The following is an 18303-nucleotide window of genomic DNA, read 5'->3' on the forward strand; positions in this document are numbered from 1 at the left end:
CAGGGACTCCTGTGGATAGGATGATTGCCAAACGCCATCGGCAGCGACCCAATTGTCCTTTCCCAACACACTACTCCCGAGAGCTTTGTGGTCCAAGCCTCAATGTCCAAAGGCGCGTTCCCTTCTGCTCCTCCTGATAAGGAATCCAAGAAGCTGGACCATCTTGGGAAGATTGACATTCCTGAATTGAATTTGCTGCATCGTGATGCCCGAAACCGATATGGGTACGCTCTAAGATGTAAAGGATGTTTCCACATCTCTAATGCCGCTTGGGCTTTACTATACCCAGGACAGGCATTCCGTTTGAAAAATCGCTTTTCTGCTGTACTATTTCGAGACTCTGGCTTGGAAACACACCACTCTCTAGTATTGTTATACTAGGATTAGATCATACTAAAGACTCCCCTAGTGGGTATTTAGTCTTTCCCCGTTACCTGTGCTGGAACTGAACTTGTATCACCAGAGGAGGTCTCTCTCCTCTTTGGATGCCCTGAAGAAGCCCGCCACGGGTGAAACGAGTTGGATGTATCTGCTTTTTATCTCAATGATACTTGAAATAAAGGATCAAAAAATATAAAGCTCTCCAATCGTCCCATGTGCATGTGTCTAGCAATTGTGCTGCCTATATTTGACTACTACTTTATATTGCCCCTCGTAGATTTTGTTTGATGTCTAAATATTGGTGGCAAACCATATTCTGAGGTGGGCAAGTCTTTAGACTAGTTCCTTTGAAGATTTAAACTACACTAGTTTGTGCGATAGTATCTTCCCCATAGTATCTTCCCCTGGCCATCATTGTTAGTTTGATCTCCCATCTTGCGAAGATGTCTTCTTCCGCCAGCTTAGGACTGTGGTTCATGAACATTGCATGTCTCTTGAACCGCTACACCAACTCTGTGTGGGGCATGGTTGCATAAGTGCTGCCACTGTGCTCGGAGTAGGCCTGGGACACAATTTCCTGTGCTGTCGCGGAGTGGAGAGATGGAGCAAAGTTTGTCATCCGATGTGGGCTGGACACCGCTGACTCGCTGGATAGAACAATTTCTCCATCGGTAGCCCTCTGGCACTATGCCTGGCTGAGATCCACTAGCTTTTCTGGGGATGTCCATTCGACTCTTTTGGACATGCCCTTTGATGGCCGTCGCCTGTTTGGCAACAGGGCGGACAGTGCACTCAAGCGATTCTCGATCTACTGCCAGATCCTTGGGCCTCGCTGCCACCGCTGGTCCTGTGCAGTCTGCCTTTCTGCCCTTGCGTGGCTACGGAAGGGGTGCCCCACCACGTTCCACCCAGGGCCACAAGTTGGTGCAAGCTACCCAGTCTTTTTCCGGCCGGGGACGTGGGACCCACCACAGTCTGTCTGGGAACCAGCGGGCGGGCCAGTCCACCAGTGCCCCCTCTCCTGCAGCCTCTAAGCCTTCCTAGTCCGACCTTACAGGGCCACCAGTTGCCAGTGGGCGGCTGGATCCGCCATTACCCCCGATTTCCCCCCCCCCCCCCCTTCTCCCCCCCCCCCCCCCCCCCTTCCCCCACTGGCACAACATCATGTCAGACAGGTGGGTTTTGCAGATAGTCCTCTCCTTTCATGCCAGCAACACTCCATTGCATGTCGATTAATCACTTGGCCCTTCTCCGTCAGGGAATTACGGCTCTCTTGGCCAAGGGAGCTGTCGAGCGAGTCCCTGTCCCAGAAGTAGGTTGTTACTCTCACTACTTTCTAGTGTCCAAGAAGGACAAAGGCCTGCGTCCTATCTTGGATCTCAGGGACGTCGACCACTTCCTCCTGAAGGAGAAGTTCAAAATGTTGACATTAACTGAGATCCTGTCTATCCTCGACCATGGAGACTGGATGGTAGCGTTGGACTTGCAGGATGCTTAACTTCCACATCCCCGTCCTGCCAGCCCACAGGTGTTACCTACGGTTCATGGTAGGCCACGAGCATTTTCAGTTTACGGTGCTCCCGTTTGTCCTTACCAGTGCCCCTCGGTGTTCATGAAAGTGATGGCGGTGGTCGCAGCTCATCTGCACAGATCATAGAGTTAAGTCTTCCCCTATCTCGATGACTGTCTGTTGAAGGTGGCTCGCCCCAGGCTGTTGTCTCCCACCTCCAGAATACGGCTGACCTCCTGCATTTACTGGGGTTCACTATCAATGTGCCAAAGTCGCACCTGATTCTTTCTCAGAGGCTCCTTTTTATCGGAGCAGTTCTGGATACTGCGCAGTTTCAGGCTTATCCTCCCGATCAGCAAGTTTGGGATAACTTGCCTAGGCTACCGATTTTTCAGCCTCTATCAAGGGTTTCGGTGAGATTGACCGTGCGGCTGCTGGGCGTCATAGCTTCCTGCATCCTGGTGAACCATGCCAAGTGGCATATGCGGGCTCTGCAGTGGGACCTGAAGTTCCAGTGGGTGCAGCATCAGGGGAATCGTTCCGATTTTGTCCAGATCTCGGAGGGCACTGCACACCAGTTGCACTGCTGGCTAACGAACCAGGATTGGGTCAGCAGCAGATCCCTCTCCCTTCCCCAACCAGACTGCACAGTAATTACAGATGTGACACTTCTGGTATGGGGTGGCCACATGGGAGAGGTGGAGATCAGAGGCCTCTGGTTCTGGCGGAGTCCGGGCTCCATATAAACCTTCTGGAGCTCCAGGCGATTCTTCTTGAACTAAAAGAATTCCTTCCTTCTCTCAAAGGAAGAGTAGTGCAGGTGCTCCCGGTCAACACCACCGCCATGTGGTACTGCAACAAACAGGGTGGGGTGGGAGCGTGGACCCTAAGTCAAGAGGCTCTTCGCCTGTGTACATGGCTGAAACATCAGGGCATGTCCCTGGTGGTTCAACACCTGGCACGTTCCCTGAATGACAGGGCAGACAGACTCAGCCGCCGGTGCATGATGGACCACAAATGTCGTCTTCACTCAGAGAAAGGTCTCTTTCAGCAGTCTCAGAACCATCTCTATATGGCCTTTAGGCCCATAGGAATGATTGGAAAGGTATTCCTTAATTGCGAATCACAATTTGTGTTTCGCAATTAAGGAATACGTAGGAATCGCAATTTTATGAATCCTACATACATTGCCTTTTGTGAGTCCTTAATAGCGAATCGCTAAAATACGCTATTAACGACTCGCAAAACGCTTTCTTAATACATATGCCCCAAAGTGGTTACCTCTTCCACATAGAACAGACCATCACTTTGCCCACCTTCTTCCCCTCCCCACATCCTTCAAAAGAGGTAGAGAGACTCCACGGTCTGGATCTAAAACGGGTTTTATCATTTTATTTGGATCACGCAAAACAATTCCGGGTTGACGATCAACTCTTTGTTGGCTATGTGGGAGCCAAGAAAGGTCAGGCCATGCAAAAATGGACCATATCAAGATATGTTATTCCTTGGCAAAAAAGGAGCCTCCAGTAGAACTGCATGCCCATTTTACCATGGCGACAGCAGCAAGTACTGCTTTAGGAGGTGGAGTCCCCATCAGTGACATCTGCGAGGCAGCCATGTGGGCGTCATTGCACACGTTCACCAAACATTATTGCCTGGATACTGAAGTCCGGAGAGACAGCTTCTTAGGCCATTCTGTTCTGCAGGAAATTTCTGTCGTGAACTTGGTTTGCAGACCCACCTCCGGGGCTTGTATTGCTGGGATATCTATTCTAAGGTAAAGAATCTACAACTATTAGTCTTTTTTCAGATGAACAAGTTACTTACATTCAGTTATGATAGATCTGTAAGAGACATATATTACTTATAGATTCCTTACCGCCCCACCCATCCTCCCCGTTCTGTGAACGGACTTCTAGAGTGAGGGACTCCCTTTCAGGGCCTTAGTTTTGTGTATGACAAAACAGGGATTGGAGGGTCCAAGGGAATATTTATTGACCACACACTGCTATAGCCCCCAGGAATACAGTCATAACAACAAATAATAGCGATGGGTCAAGGCAAAAGGGAGTGACTAACTATGCAACTGACAAGCTGTGCCCTCAAACCATGTGGTGTAAACTAACAAAACTAGAATCAACAGGGGTACTTCATTCAGGTTTGAAGAAAATACCCACCTGTACCACCCTTTTCATCATATGGGTTCCTCCATACCACGAAGGAAGATAGTCTACAATGGTTGTTTTTATGTTGGTAGACTGAAATGTGACCCAGTGATGTATAGCCAAGTAATTAGGGCGACAGGAGACTACTGTCAAGCAGTGCATGTGAAAAAGGTGTGATAATAAACTAAAAAGTGTTATTAAAATTAGATAGACAGGAGGAAAAGAACTTTAATAAACACCTCGCTGCTTCTAAGTCAATAAAAAAGTAGTGCGAATCTAGTAGTTTTAACTAATAGCTACTAGTATATTCTTAACTGGTCGACCTGTTTCTGCAGATTTAATAGACCCAAGTGGTGTCTACTGCATTCCTCAGGACCGGCGACGCTACTGCTTAAAACACAAAACTGTGAAACTCATAATGAAAAGTTATCACCTTGGTATTTTATGAACATCATTCTCCCAGCTGGTTTTTTCAACCGAACAGGACACAGGTAGACAGTTGCAAAGGAAGACAAAACATACAATTAATACAGTCTAGATAATCAATTTCTCACATTTCTATGATACATCTAGTATATCGCAACCAGGCGACTAATTTAATCATTTCGCCCTCATGCTGTTCATTCAATTTCAGCAGGGTTACCTTATTCCGGTATCTGTACTCTCACTTACCAATTTGTGCAGGAGAGAAAGACTCCATCTCACCTGGCTATGGCTCAGGTAGTTGAAGCACCGCTCTGAGGGGAAGGGAAGAAACACATAAACATGTCAGCCACTGCTGACTTCACAACTAACAATCTCACTGGCTCGGTCTGTGTCAGAACTCACATCATGCAGGTCATTTAGATAAATGCCTCAAAGTTTTTTGCAAAATCGAAAACCAATGGTGTCGGTCTCATTGTCTTATTGTCTGTAATCAAATTAATGTTTTGAATTATATCAGGGATCGAGATTGCTATTGTAATAATCAACCGTTATTCGCACGGTCCAATTAAGATTTCTTGGCTATGATGTTCCGTCAGCATTTTATACTTGTCCTCAAGTTATGCGGATGAATTTTACTGGCGTTGTACAGCACAAAATCTAATTCTAAGAATATCGTATTACAGAGAGTTGTACCAGTATACCCTCCGTTTTTGTTAGAGTGTGGAATCGCCAGAAACTAGATTTGATTCCCGAAGTCCGCCTTAGTTTTAGGGGCCCAACAACGGCAGGCTAAGAGATAGAATGATGGTGGTAACATCTCTTACCTGGCCGTCGGTACTCCAGGCGTCCCTCCGAGCCATTCGGGGAGGTGACGGGCGGCTGAAACACTGGATTATTTACTTCCTGATTCCGTGAGCGCGTGATGACATCGCCCTCACGTTTGTTGTCATGTGATGTTAGGGCATCATGGGATTTGTACTAGGAACCAAATAAATCTTGATTTTCGGCTTACAAATTGAAAACGTTCTACCTTTCTGCATATCGTGGTTTTTTCTCGGATATGGTATTGTCAGATATGGACATTTAAAAGTAATTATTTGTGAGAGCCCACTTCGCCACTAAGTGTGTATAAGTATTTTTATTATTATTTGCCTCGACATATTTATATTTATCAGCAGTCATATTTTCAAATTTATTCCGTTCTGTAAAGAAGTGACTTCAGCGCACAGGGGCGGTGTCTAAGTAGATACCGCGACGCATCCCGGCGACGCAAACGACGAACGTAGAGTCGACCAACGCCACCTACTGATGCGCAGGTGTACTGCTGAGAAAAAATTCTCCTGATCCAGTCTGACGCCTGGGGGTAATTCTAAGTAAGGAATCTAGAACTAATATAAGTCTCGTGCAGATATATTGTTACAAAAGGTAAATAACTTGTTCTTCAGAGCTCTGTTCCCCTGTTCCACATCAGTGAATTTTTTATCAAAACATTTTAACCAGTGTACAAGGGAATGATGTCATCTTCCAAAACTATAAAATTTAAATCCCGTTAGGACTGTCAAAAACTAATAACTGACAGAGACTTCTAGCCAGAGATTTCTTGCCTTAAAATGATCCCCCGCTGTCAGACTGCTTCTGGAAATTTTTATGTGAGCAGGCGGCATCATTTGGCACTGTATGGCGTCGTCAGTGTCGTCCGCACCGAAAGTGATGTGCACGGTGTATGCAGACACCACTTCAACGCGCTGATGTCTGTCCTTTTCTTTCTGCGGCAATCCAATGAAGAGCTACCTCTTAGTCATTTTTTGACTGAACTTTTTTTGAAGTCTTTTTGAGGTTTTTCACCCTAGATTAAGGTCAGTGACGGACACACCTTGTATGCTTCTGGTGCTTTGAGCGCAACATCGACCCGAAGGCCTGGACCGAGTGCCGCGCTATGAACCCAAAGGCCTTGAGGGAGCGGTCTCTTAAGCTCCTGGCAGCTCACCGTGTTATGCAGCAACAATCAAGGTCCGGGTCGATCGGAAGGTCCCCGAAGCGGTTGCAGAGTCCGAAATCCTCATCGCACTCTAGTAAGTTGCACCAACCACAAAAAAAAATAAAGCTGTTGAAGAGATCTTCAACTTTATTGGCCAAGGAGACGATTGAGCGTTCGCATTCAAGGCCTCGTTCCATGGTGGAGCCTGGGCCCCTGGGTGGAGCCTAGACCGTCTCCTTGCCTCACCGGGTTTACGGGAGCCAAAGCGACCCCTGCCCAACTAAAAGAATTCTATGAGGCCTCATATTTGTGTGGCCTGTTCCCTCTGGGACACCTTTGGGCTAGAGGGTTCCTCCTTGGCACCCACCTCCTGCCAGTTGGGTCCCTAGTATCCATTCCTGGATCCAGACCAACGCCGGTCGTCCCACTACGACCTTTCCCTGTTCTGGTCCCATTATCCACACTCTCTGCGCCGACAAGCAGGAGCCTGAGCCCTATTCGTATGGGTGGGACTCTGGGAGAAACGGAGGGGTCACTGGATCCTGAACAATACCAGCCTTATGCCACCGTGGACTGGTGTAAGGATCTGTGTCAAACTGGTGGACATCCCAAACTGTGGCTACAAAGGAGTACGCTTCCTTCCTTATCAATGGTGGTGAGGAGGGCAGCCGAGGTCCTGCACCTCAGCTTGCCCTCTGTAGCTGTTGAGACAAATGTCTTTACAGAAGTGCTTCAGCCGGGAGTGTCTCCATTAGAACCGCGTGTCCCTTTTAATGAAGCACTTACTGACGTCCTGTTGTTGGTCCAAACCCAGAACAGGGGCTCATGTAAACAGGATAATTGCCCACCACCCCACACCTGGGAACCCAAACTTCCTCACACAACACTCCTCCTTGGAGAGCTTGGTGGTCCAGGCCTCCATCTCCCATGCAAATCCTGGCGCATTCCCAACTGCACCAATGGAGGAATCCAAAAGGTTGGGCTCCTTAGGGAAGATGATGTTTTCTTCCACCAGTCTGTCACTGCGGTCCTTGAGCACTGCATACCGGTTAGGCCCCATGTCCCCACGCTCTGTGGGAATCTGTTGTGCAGGTGCTGCCAAAGGTCCCAGAGGAGACCTAAACCCTACTCTTCCATGCTATTGCAGACAGTAGGGACACAGCAAAGTTCACAATAAGATGTGGACTACACACAACCAACTCAGTGAGCAGAGCAATTTAATTAGTAGTCGCTTTACAGCGCCATGCCTGGTTGATAACACCTGGCTTTTCTGGGGATATCCAGACATCACTTATGGACATGCCCTTTGATGGCTCCTGTCTCTTCGGAGACCTGGCGGATTCCGTGCTGGAGCGATTTCAGGACAGCAGGGCTACGGCCATGTCCTTGGACATTTCCATGGCCCCTTTCTTTTGCGGCCATGGAAGGAATTTCCAACCACATTTGTACCCACCAAGCCACCATGGCGCACAAACTTTACTGCCTTTGCATTGCCGAGGACGCGTTACCTACAGCCCCTGTGGGTCGGGCAGTCCATCACCACCACCCCCAGCCCCTCCTTCCTGGCAGCCACAGTCGGCAAACCATCCTATCTACCCTCTTGCCATCATGGGCACCTAGTGAAGGGCAGGATTCAACATCATGTGCCCCAAAGGCGGTACATAACATTGGACAGGTAGGTTTTACTAATCGTTCAAAAGGGCTACTCCCTCGCCTTTGTGACTACACCACCATCCCCTCCCCGACCCCCCATGCCACCAACTTGCGACAGGCTGACGTAGGATCACCTATCTCTTTTTTGCCTGGAAGTGACTGTTCTCTTGGCCAAGAGAGCCATAGAGAAGGTGCCAATGGCAGAATTAGTTGTGGTTGTTATTCCCTCTACTTTCTGGTGCCCAAATAGGATGTAGGCCTTCGTCTTATTCTAGACCAATGCCTGGTCAATTTCTTCTTCAAGAAGAAGTTCAAAATAATCATGCTAGCTAAGGTCCTGTCTTCCCTCGACCTGGGAGACTGGATGGTAGTGTTGGGCTTGCAGGATGCATACTTTCATATCCCCGTCCTGCTTTCTCAAAGGCGTTACCTGAGACTCACGGTGAGCCACTAGTATTTTTTGTTTGCTATGCTACCCTTTGGCCTCACCAGCACCCCTCTGTGTTCAACGAAGTGATGGTGCTAGTTGCAGCTCATTTGTGGAGTTCAATGGTTCCGGTCTTCCCCTATCTCGAAGACTGGCTGTTTAAGGCGTGCTCGCCTCAGGCTGTCCTCTCCAACCTTCATACTACGGCGGACCTCCTGCACTCGCTGGGGTTCACTGTGAGAAGTTGGCCCGATATGCAACGTTCGCTATTCTAGCGACCGCTATGTATCGTTCCAACGACCCTTATGGTGTTTGGTTGTAAGTCAACCTATAGACCAGCTATCCTAGTAGCGTGGATACGAGCAGTCTAAGGCTAAAGACTCGAGAGGGCGCGTTAAGCCAGCTGTTTACCACACATGTACCCCTGGAACACCCAGTGAAAGGACACCACACAAGTGTTATGAAAATAAACAGTGTATTTATTAAGAATCACAACAGCCCTGTACTCTTTATGAGGACAGGGTACTAAGCACAAACCAAATCTCTTTAGCAAATACTTCAAGTGCACAATTAAAACAAGTGTCCGAGGACACGGAAAGGTTAAGGTCTCGGGCGGACCCGATAAGGCAAGTCGGAAGCGAGGGACTCGGGACCCTAGAGTAAAGAGGCTATGCAGGCACCGAAATGCCGAGTTACCTAGCCACGAGGGCTGCGGCTGCACAAGTCTTACAGGCGTCGGGGTCTTCGCTGACGAGCCAGGAGCCGGAAGAAAAAGGAGTTGCTGGCCGGCGACCAGTGATGAATAGTTCGTAGAGATCCAAGCCTGGATCGGAGATTGATGAAACCTGAAAGCAGAGGGGACCAAGTTCGTACTACTAGCCAGTAATCAGAGGGTACCAGGAAGGCACCGGTTGGCCGTCACCTCGACCAGGTGAGTGGGCGACGCTAGGCTCTGCAGGCTCACGGACCAGGAGGCGTTGTCGGCGACCACGGTGGAGGTGCGAGCTGTCCCACGAAGGATGATGCTGTCGGCGTCGCTGGGCCCAGGATGGGGCAACAAGCCTTGGCAGGTCTCAGGGCCACGTGGTGGGCCTAAGATGGCGTCTTGAGTGGACCAGGAGGGTCCGGGGTGCTTCTCGCAAAGATGGAAGCAAGGGCCAGTCTGGAGCAACCAGACCAGCAGAGATGATTCTCGGATGTCGTCACAGAAGGGCACAAGCCAGCGGCTAGTGACCAGACAACGTGCTGAGCAGCGAGCAGAAGGGCCCCACGCAGATCGTGGAGATGCTGGGAGACTGCACTTCGGTGCTGGAGCGGCTCAGGGTCGGGGCTTCTCGGACCCCAGAGCACTCACCAGAGAGTTACCTCGATGGTCGTGCTGGTTAAGAGCGTGCAGGTTCTGATGATGGCCGGTCCCTCGAGGTCTCGTCGCACCCACAGATCACAGCTGAGCTGATGACGTGGGTAGAGGTCAGAGGTGCCAGGGAAGCCGGTTCTCGTCGAGCTGGGCCGTCGGATTCCTTGAGGAAGGACTTACAGCAAACCGCAGAGTTCTTAGATGGTGCCCGCTGATGCAGGGTGACTACTCCTTAGTCACAAGGGAGAAATCTTGAGAAGAGTCTTGAGTGTCCTTTCGTAGAAAGTAGTTCTTGATTCAAAGATGATCTAATTTGGAAGGGTCCCCGCTCCGGCCTTTATCCTAAAGGAAGGGGTGGGTACATGACTAGGTCCTGCCCTAAGGGTGGGACCAGGAAGGGGGGTAGTTACACCCCTCTCCCCTGCCGGACTTTCCCCAGGCCAGGGCTGGCGCCCCTGGAACTGGTTCTGACCGGCAGATGCGTAGTGAGCACCGGGGTGCCACTCCGCAGTCACCTTCTCGCAAAAGCCCTACCTACCCAGAATACACAAACCCTGTCTGGGACGGTGCGAACACCGCCCTCGACAGGAAACCCTTTGTCCAGGCGCTCCTCGCTGGAAGGACTCCCAGCAGCAGGAGGTCAGACTCGTGTCTGTGGTGGCAGCATCCATTTTGTGGAGCTGAGGCTTTAGTTAACTTTAACCGGGGTTCACAGTTACGTACATGTCGTGTCCCTCTAGAAGGGTGGAATGCTAACCTCATCGCCAGAATTGGTGAGGGGGCAGCATCCCGATTCGTATGACACCTTACTCGACATGTCTTGATAACGCGATACCGAAGTTACCGATATGGTACGCGTTATCATGGAACAGCCATTGGGTCTTGGTTCCGCAAGCTGCAACCGGGCTCGGCTCGGGCCAGAACACAGTTCACACGAGCCCACGCACTCTGCCTTCAGGATTGTTAAGGCCTGCCATAGGAGTGGCTGATAGGAACTCGGGTGTCCATTGTATGGTTAGATATAGAGCTACTATACCTAAAGCAAAGGGTGATTACACGACTTCGCCCCAGCTGTCATGCAGCCAGTTGTGTCAAATTTAGGAGGCCAGCCAGGGGTGGCATAATACATGCTGCAGCCCCTGGCAGCCCTGGGGACACCCATGCCCTGAGTTACAGGGTCTGATAGGGTGGCCCAGTACCAATTGGAAATGCACCTAGGGTACATGGAATCCATTTTAACGAGAGAGCAGTAGGCCTGGGGTCCTGATTGGCAGGGTCCCAGGTCGACTATGTCAAAAACCAGCTAAAACACAGGGCAAAAAGTTGGGGGCCACCATAGTCAGGATGTACCTTCCTACATTCACTATCAATGTGCCAAAGTCACACCTGAATTCCTCTTAGAAGCTTCCTTTCATCTGAGTTGTTCTGGACATGGTGCAGTTTCGGACTTATCCTCCTGAAGGGCAAGTCTAGGATATTCAGCCGATCATACAGGTGTTTCAGCCTATGTCCTGGATGTCGATGAGACTGACTCTGCAGCTGTTGGGTCTCATAGCATCCTACAACCTGCTAGTGACACATGCCCACTGACCTATGTGGGCTGTGCAGTGAGACCTTAAGTTCTAGTGGGTGCAGCATCTGGTGAACCGCTCTGACATGGTCCAGATCGTGGAGGGAACTGCACAGGACCTGCATTGGTGGCTTACGACCTGTAATTGTTTTTCCCCCTTCCCCAACCAGATCTGGCACTGGTGATAGATGCTTCACTCCTGGGATGGAGGGGAATCTGGGAGAGGTACAGATCAGAGGACTCTGGTTTCTGTCGGAATCTGAACTCCACATCAACCTATTAAAGCTCCGAGTGATACGATTAACATTGAAAGCTTTTCTACCCCTCATCAAGTTTGGGTTAGTGTTCATGGACAACACCACCGCCATGTGGTGCTGCAACAAACAGGATGAGGGATTGTGTTGTCAGTTGGATCCGGACATGGCTGGAACGTCAGGGCATTTCCCTTGTGGTTCAACATCTGGCAGGCACTCTGAACGCCAGAGCGGATGAACTCAGGCTATCTGTACTCTAATCAGACTGCCCCTTCTGGAGGATATTCTGTCGGGCAGCAGGGGAGGGTCTTCCAGCCGTGCCTGTCAACTGTTTTTTCATAGAGATTGCGCTGCAAAAGTTGACACCTTTCGACTTTTCTCCCGAAGTGTACATGGTTATCTTGCCAGCCAGGCGTCCCTCCACCTAGACTGTATACTCTGGATTCATCCCTTTTCTGCCCCCTTTCTCATGTTCTCCTCTCTTGCTGACCAGGGCTCTGCTCTGGCCACTCTCAAAGGCTCTCTCTGTGCTATTTCTGATTATTTGACCAGCCCTCCCTCTTCAAATCCCCTATTGTAAAGAGATTTCGGAGAGGTTTACAGCATTTGTTTCCATCTTCTCCTTTCATTATGCCCCAGTGGGACCTCAATCTTGTCCTCACTTTCCTTATGTGCGCTCCCTTACAAAATTGTCCACTCTGGCTTCTTACCATCAAGATGGCCTTTCTCGTGGCTATAACATTTTCCCGGACAGTCAGTTAGCTTCAGGCTTTATAATCCAAGCCTCTCTACCATAACACTACCATAACATCTACCCAGACAAACAGGAGCTTCTGACGAATTCTTACTTTCTAATGAAAGTGCTCACATTTTCACATAGTCCAATCCATCCCTTTACCAAACTTTTACTCTGCCACGTCCCACCATGGAAGAGGAGTGGCTTCACTGACTGAACCGAAAAATAGCATTGTCGTTCTGTATTAACCCCTTCCGTGCTCCCGTCGGCCATTGGCCGACGGGAGCACTTCCTCCCCAGTGCTGCCATCAGCCAACGGCCGACAAAGCCCCGCCGACCCTTTAGAACGCCCGCACCACAGCAGAAAAACCACCGCGGTTAAGGCGTTAACGACATATGAGAGTTCCAGGTGGACGACCAACTCTTTTTGGGGTAGGTCTGAGCGTCGGAAGGATGGGTCGTGCAGAAGCGTACCATCTCCAGATGGAACGTGCTCTGTATCAAGATCTGCTATGTGTTGTCTAAGAAGCAACCCACTGAGGGATTGTATGCTCACTGCACCAGAGTGAAAGCTGCGACCACTGCTTTAGTGCACAGAGTTCCGTCCACGACATCTGCTAGACAGCAATGTGCGCCTCCTTGCACATGTTCACGAAGCACTGCTGCCTGGACAGTATGGTCAATTGAGATGGGCATTTTGCGTGTGCAGTCCTGCAGGATTTCTTCATATGAAATTGGTCTGCAGACCCATCTCTGGGGATGGTATTGCTTGGGTATGTATTCTAAGGTAAGGAATCTGAGGCTTGAAGTTCCCTTGTTCATGAGTCGGGAATGAACCTGGAGGCTCTCTGGGGCCATGTCGCCGAACATCGGAAGGAGCCATGCAAGTCCTCCTTCTGCACTTCTATCTAGAGCACAGACTCATTTCAGCACTCTGCACTTACACTGTCCACTTTTCGACTGAAGGCTTCTGGTAAATCATAATCAAAATCATAACTGAAGCAGAAATAGAAGACGGCCAATCGGGTCTTGTCCACAACTGCCACTCTGTATCCTCAGAGAAGTCGCGTGGACATCATAGTGACACTCAGTCTTGCATCCGATCGTCCATTGAGGAGCCGATTCCTCAATTGGGTCCAATGCACCCTGAGTTACACGGGTCATCGGCTCCACTGCCAGACATTGAACTCCTTTCTACTATCCATCAAGTTGAGGCTGTTTTTTTTACAAACAACACTACCACCATGTAGTACTGCAACATGCAGGGTGGATCGTGGTCCTGGGTCTTTTGCCAAGAGGCTCTACGCATATAGAGATGGCTGGAGCATCAGGCCATCTCCATGATTGTTAAACACATGGCATTGTCTACAAACTCAGCTGGCAGCGCGTCGCGGATCATGAATTTGAGTGTGCACCTGTCATCTTCCAACAGTGGAGAGAACCCTGTTAGATCTTGTTACTGCCATCAACACACCATGTCAAAACTTTTGCATGCTAAGTTTCCGAGAAGGATCTCTATCTTGACGGTGCATTCATGCTACAGCCTCAGCATCTCCTGTCTCGAGTGTTAAAGATCAGGAACGACTGGGCCCAAGTCTTCATCATGGCTCCAGATTGGGCCAGGAGACTGTGGTACCTGTAACTTCTGGACATGAGCGTTTGTCCTTCGTCCTTCGCGTTTGTCCTTCGATCAAGGTCACACTTCAGGACAATCCCCGTCTCAGCTTTAAAGCAGGGGTCTGCACCCCGGCCAGGGCAACCTATACTTCAATATATGGAGATCGAGCAGCGGCAGCTAACTGTGTTTGGCCCACTATTATGTAGATGTTCTCCTTACTACAAGACGTCCTTCCATAAAGTCTGTTTATATTGGGTGCTGGGACTTTATGTGGGCACCATTACATGGTGTTACACCTTTCTGCTGTTTTGCCGAATCAGCCATCTTTGTTTAAATCGCCTATTGTGATGAGCTTTATAAAAGGTTTAACCAACATGTTTCTTTCAAAACGTTTGTGATTTCACACTGGGATCTCATTTTGGCTCTGATTTTCCTCCTGTGTACTACCGTGAAGCCAGTGCACAGTTGTTTGCTACATCTTCGGACTCTAAAAAGAATCTTCCTTGTCACAATTACTTCAGCTCTTTAATGGAGTATGCTCCAAACTCTCTTGTTGCAGCCACCTTATACAACACTTTTCCCGGATAAAATGGTGTTGAGCACCAGGAAGGCTTTTTGACAAATGTTATCGCTCCTTTTCATGTAAGGCAATCCATCACTTTCCCAGCGTTCTTTGCTTTGCCTCACCCCTCCAAAGAGAGGAGGTTCCATCAGCTGGCCCCCAAAACAGGCTAGAGGTTTTACATCAATCACATAAAAGACCATCTGGTGCACAGTCAGCTTTTATCAGGTTCTCTAGGGCAAAGAAAGGAAAAGCATCCTTCTTTCACATTCAGCTAAAAGGGGGCACTCCCCACAGCTCTGCCAGCTGCTGTAACGTTCTACAACAGAGCATTATCCAGCATGCATCTCCACTTGTCACATGAGTCAGTTGTCCGCCAATTGGTTCTCCACAACATTATCAGGGCTGGGGTCAACCTCCTCTTATTGCTTACTGCTTTTGCAAACCAACTCTAATCCAACGCTAATCGTTTAGCTTGTTTGACCTGGTTTCCTAGGGAGATGGCTTGGTGATGACCAGATGTTTGTTTCTGTATTTGTTTCTCACAACCGCTCACTTTCAAGAGTTCTGCCAAAGATCATGGAGAGCCTAAGTTGCACAATATTCCAGGTTGGCCTTGCCAGGTTTTGTATTCTGATTTACTTCATCTCCTATAGAGAGACCTACCCGCCTGCCCCAGAGGAGGAAGGAAGAGCAATACTTCCCTGCCTACAACATGGTTCGTAAGGAGTTAACCTTTTAATATCCAGGCCCCCATCCGCAAAGAACTTGAAAACTCTGTAGAGCAGCAGGACATTCTCCTCCAGAACCCAATATAAAAGCACAACGCTCTGGTTTTGCAATTTGAAAATTGGCAAAAATGATCAACCTGTTTACAAACTTGAACGATAACGTACTACATTTTTGTAGCTACCAGACCGAAGCAGGAGTACAGGAAAATTACTACAAGGCGTACTAGAGCAGGTCAAGGAAATCCTTCTCTATGGCCAATTGATTCTCAGCCAGCTGAGGCACATTCCTTTCGGGAAATGGTATCCTGTGAACTGAAAGTGCTTCCATGGAACACAGCATCTCTAGTGGCTACAACATCCGCCAGAAACATAAGTGAACTAAAGGCACCTGACTTGTAGTCCTTCACAAAATTCATCAAGGATATGTGTTTTAATGACTTTACTCCGAAAGTCGAATACATTATTCTTCCAGTTTCCTACCACGTGTCCTTGCATTCATGGCTGAACTCTCCATAACCTTTGCACTGTGCTTTTACCTGGATCGATTGAAGGACTTTTGTTTGTCAGATCAACCTTTTGTTGTATTTGAGTGCAATGAGGCTGGTCGAGCACTTCCATGCCCACAATTGGTAGTTGGATAACAACATGCATAACCCAGTGTTTCACCCTCCATAGAGCCAAACATCCACCTTGAATGCTCCAGAACTGTACCTGCTCAGAACATGAAAGGTACTGCATTGTCTGCTTGCCAGGCATTGACTGCGCGCACGTAGGCTTCCTCCTGAATTGATGCAAAGTTTGGCCAAGAATTTCTGCAAAACGCCATCACCTTTGACTAAGCTGCCCAATCCTACTGGTTTTTTTCCGTTCTCTCTTTCTTACTCAAATCTGCTGTGGAATCTGGCCAAAAACTGAGTATCTGTAAGAGACCCTAATGTGGGTAGGCCAAACTTACCTTGATGTTGTTGATCGTTACTAGAGTGTTGTCTCTTTCCCATTATTAAATCTCCTTTTTCCAGTCCCTCTGCAATTGGTCAAAGAGGCCGCTTTTGCAAGTTGAAAGAACTGCAATGGGGTGTATACTCAAATGAATGAGGTGCGTTCTGTATATGGCTGATTTATTTATTTATTTATTTATTTATTTTAAAGGTTTTATATAGCGCGAACAAGGCTCTTGCGAGTATCAGAGCGCTTTAGATGTGTATACCCCATTCACAGCTGTTAAAGCAGTTTCAGTTCCCAGTGTAGGTGTCAGGGACTTTCCATGCTTTTTCTAAACCTGCAAATGTGGAAAGTCTGCAGTGGCTTGATAAGTCCACTCTAGTAAATGCAATCTGCTTGTGTAATTGGCCACAAATTGTGAATTGGGAATCAGGGTCTCAGATTTTGCTCATGTGTTTTTTGGAGCACCTGAATTAAACCGGTTCAGAAAATAAAGTTTTCCAACTATTAAAATGATTGGTGTTTGCATTAAAAAAAATTGGTTCTCATTGGGTTGATGTTCTCGTTTTCTCTATAGAAGCTTGGATGTGTTTTTTTAATTAACAGCTACCTTGCTTTTACAAGTACTGATTATGACAGACTAGAAGAAATAGTTTTTCCTGCCTTGCTTTCTTGAAGTGAGTGATTGACTCATAATAGGATTTAATGTACTTCATATGCATGAACTTCTTCTAATTTGAAAGTTTAACATGACATTTTATGTTTTACACCTTAGGAAGCAGCCTATGGAACCTTTTAGGAACCGTACCCAAGGAGAAAGAGAAGATTAAAGAGAAAGCCGAAGTCCTCACCGCTTCTACAGAGGAAGATGACACTGAGCTCCAGCAAGCTTGGGGGGCCCTGATCAAAGAAAAAGAACAAACGCGCCAAAAGAAAAGCAGATTGGACAACCTGCCCTCCTTGCAGATTGAAATTAGCCGGGAGAGTAGTTCAGGATCAGACAGCGAATCATGATGGTCTTTCACCTCTTGCCTTTGAGACATGGACTCTGCAGCATGGCAGCAATTCAGATACACCTCCATCTCATATTTTATACAGACGTCAAGAACTGAACTCTGACTTGACACTTCAAGTGACAGCCCTTGTGTTGCTTACGCAATTGCGTTCGATAAAGGGCATTAAACATATACATTTGTTGTCGCTGCAACGCGCCTTTCCTTTGAAAAACTTTTTTATCAGACCTTTTCAGTCCACAGGGAAGCTAAGTGAAGTGTGCCATTTACCTGTTTTGGAAGGACGAGAAAATATTCATGGTTAAAACATTTGAGTTGCTGTTAGGCAGCTGCTCCTCTAGAAATACTCATTATGTATTGCACTGAATTTCCTGCAGCACCTGTCAAATAACTTTTCAGGTGTCTGGGTTTAATAAAATATTGGTAAATGCCCATCATAGCACAGCATCAGTAGTCTTAAGTAAAGGTTGAGGATGCAACACACCTGGAAATTAATATGTTGAGAAAAATGCTGGAAAATGTATTTTTCATATCCATTTTCTTCCGGTGACACTGCTATTGGAAATAATATGTTCCTAACAGTAGTCTTTGAGCTTCCTACACCCTCATAATGTCAGTGCATTGCCTCCTCTTTATGGACGAGGCTAGGACAGATACCATACCAAAATTATGCCTTGGCCCTGCACGTATGCACGTACACCTATTCCTCCCTACGTAATTTCCTTTAGTCTACCAACATGGCGTTCTACAGTGTGTAGACAATGACGAGCAGGTAGTATGAGGTATTGGGGACTGAAGCATTAAAATTGTTGACGTGGCAATAGTGATTGCCAGTGCATCAATTGGAACAACACATAAGCTTAGGAGCCAAGGAGATGTGAGAGCCCTTCTTCTGCTGACATTGTGGAGCATTATTTCTGTTTTTGAACACCGTTTTCCTATTACTTGTTTCTTTGATATTTATAATTATTACAATATTT

At 48.0% G+C, this 18303-nt stretch overlaps 1 protein-coding gene across 1 annotated transcript in view; it reads left to right on the plus strand.

Annotated features, from left to right (window-relative positions):
- The window catches only part of NCBP3 (nuclear cap binding subunit 3), a 354604-nt gene extending 336849 nt beyond the window's left edge, over window positions 1-17755 (plus strand). The window contains exon 13 of the mRNA XM_086954548.1: window positions 17086-17755. Within this exon, the coding sequence (XP_086810674.1) occupies window positions 17086-17324 (239 nt within the window). The 3' untranslated portion in view covers window positions 17325-17755. The remainder of the gene's footprint in view (window positions 1-17085) is intronic.
- The last annotated feature ends 548 nt before the right edge of the window (window positions 17756-18303 follow it).

This window comes from Lissotriton vulgaris, chromosome 2_1 (genome assembly GCF_964263255.1).
Source record: "Lissotriton vulgaris chromosome 2_1, aLisVul1.2, whole genome shotgun sequence".
Taxonomy (NCBI): domain Eukaryota; kingdom Metazoa; phylum Chordata; class Amphibia; order Caudata; family Salamandridae; genus Lissotriton; species Lissotriton vulgaris.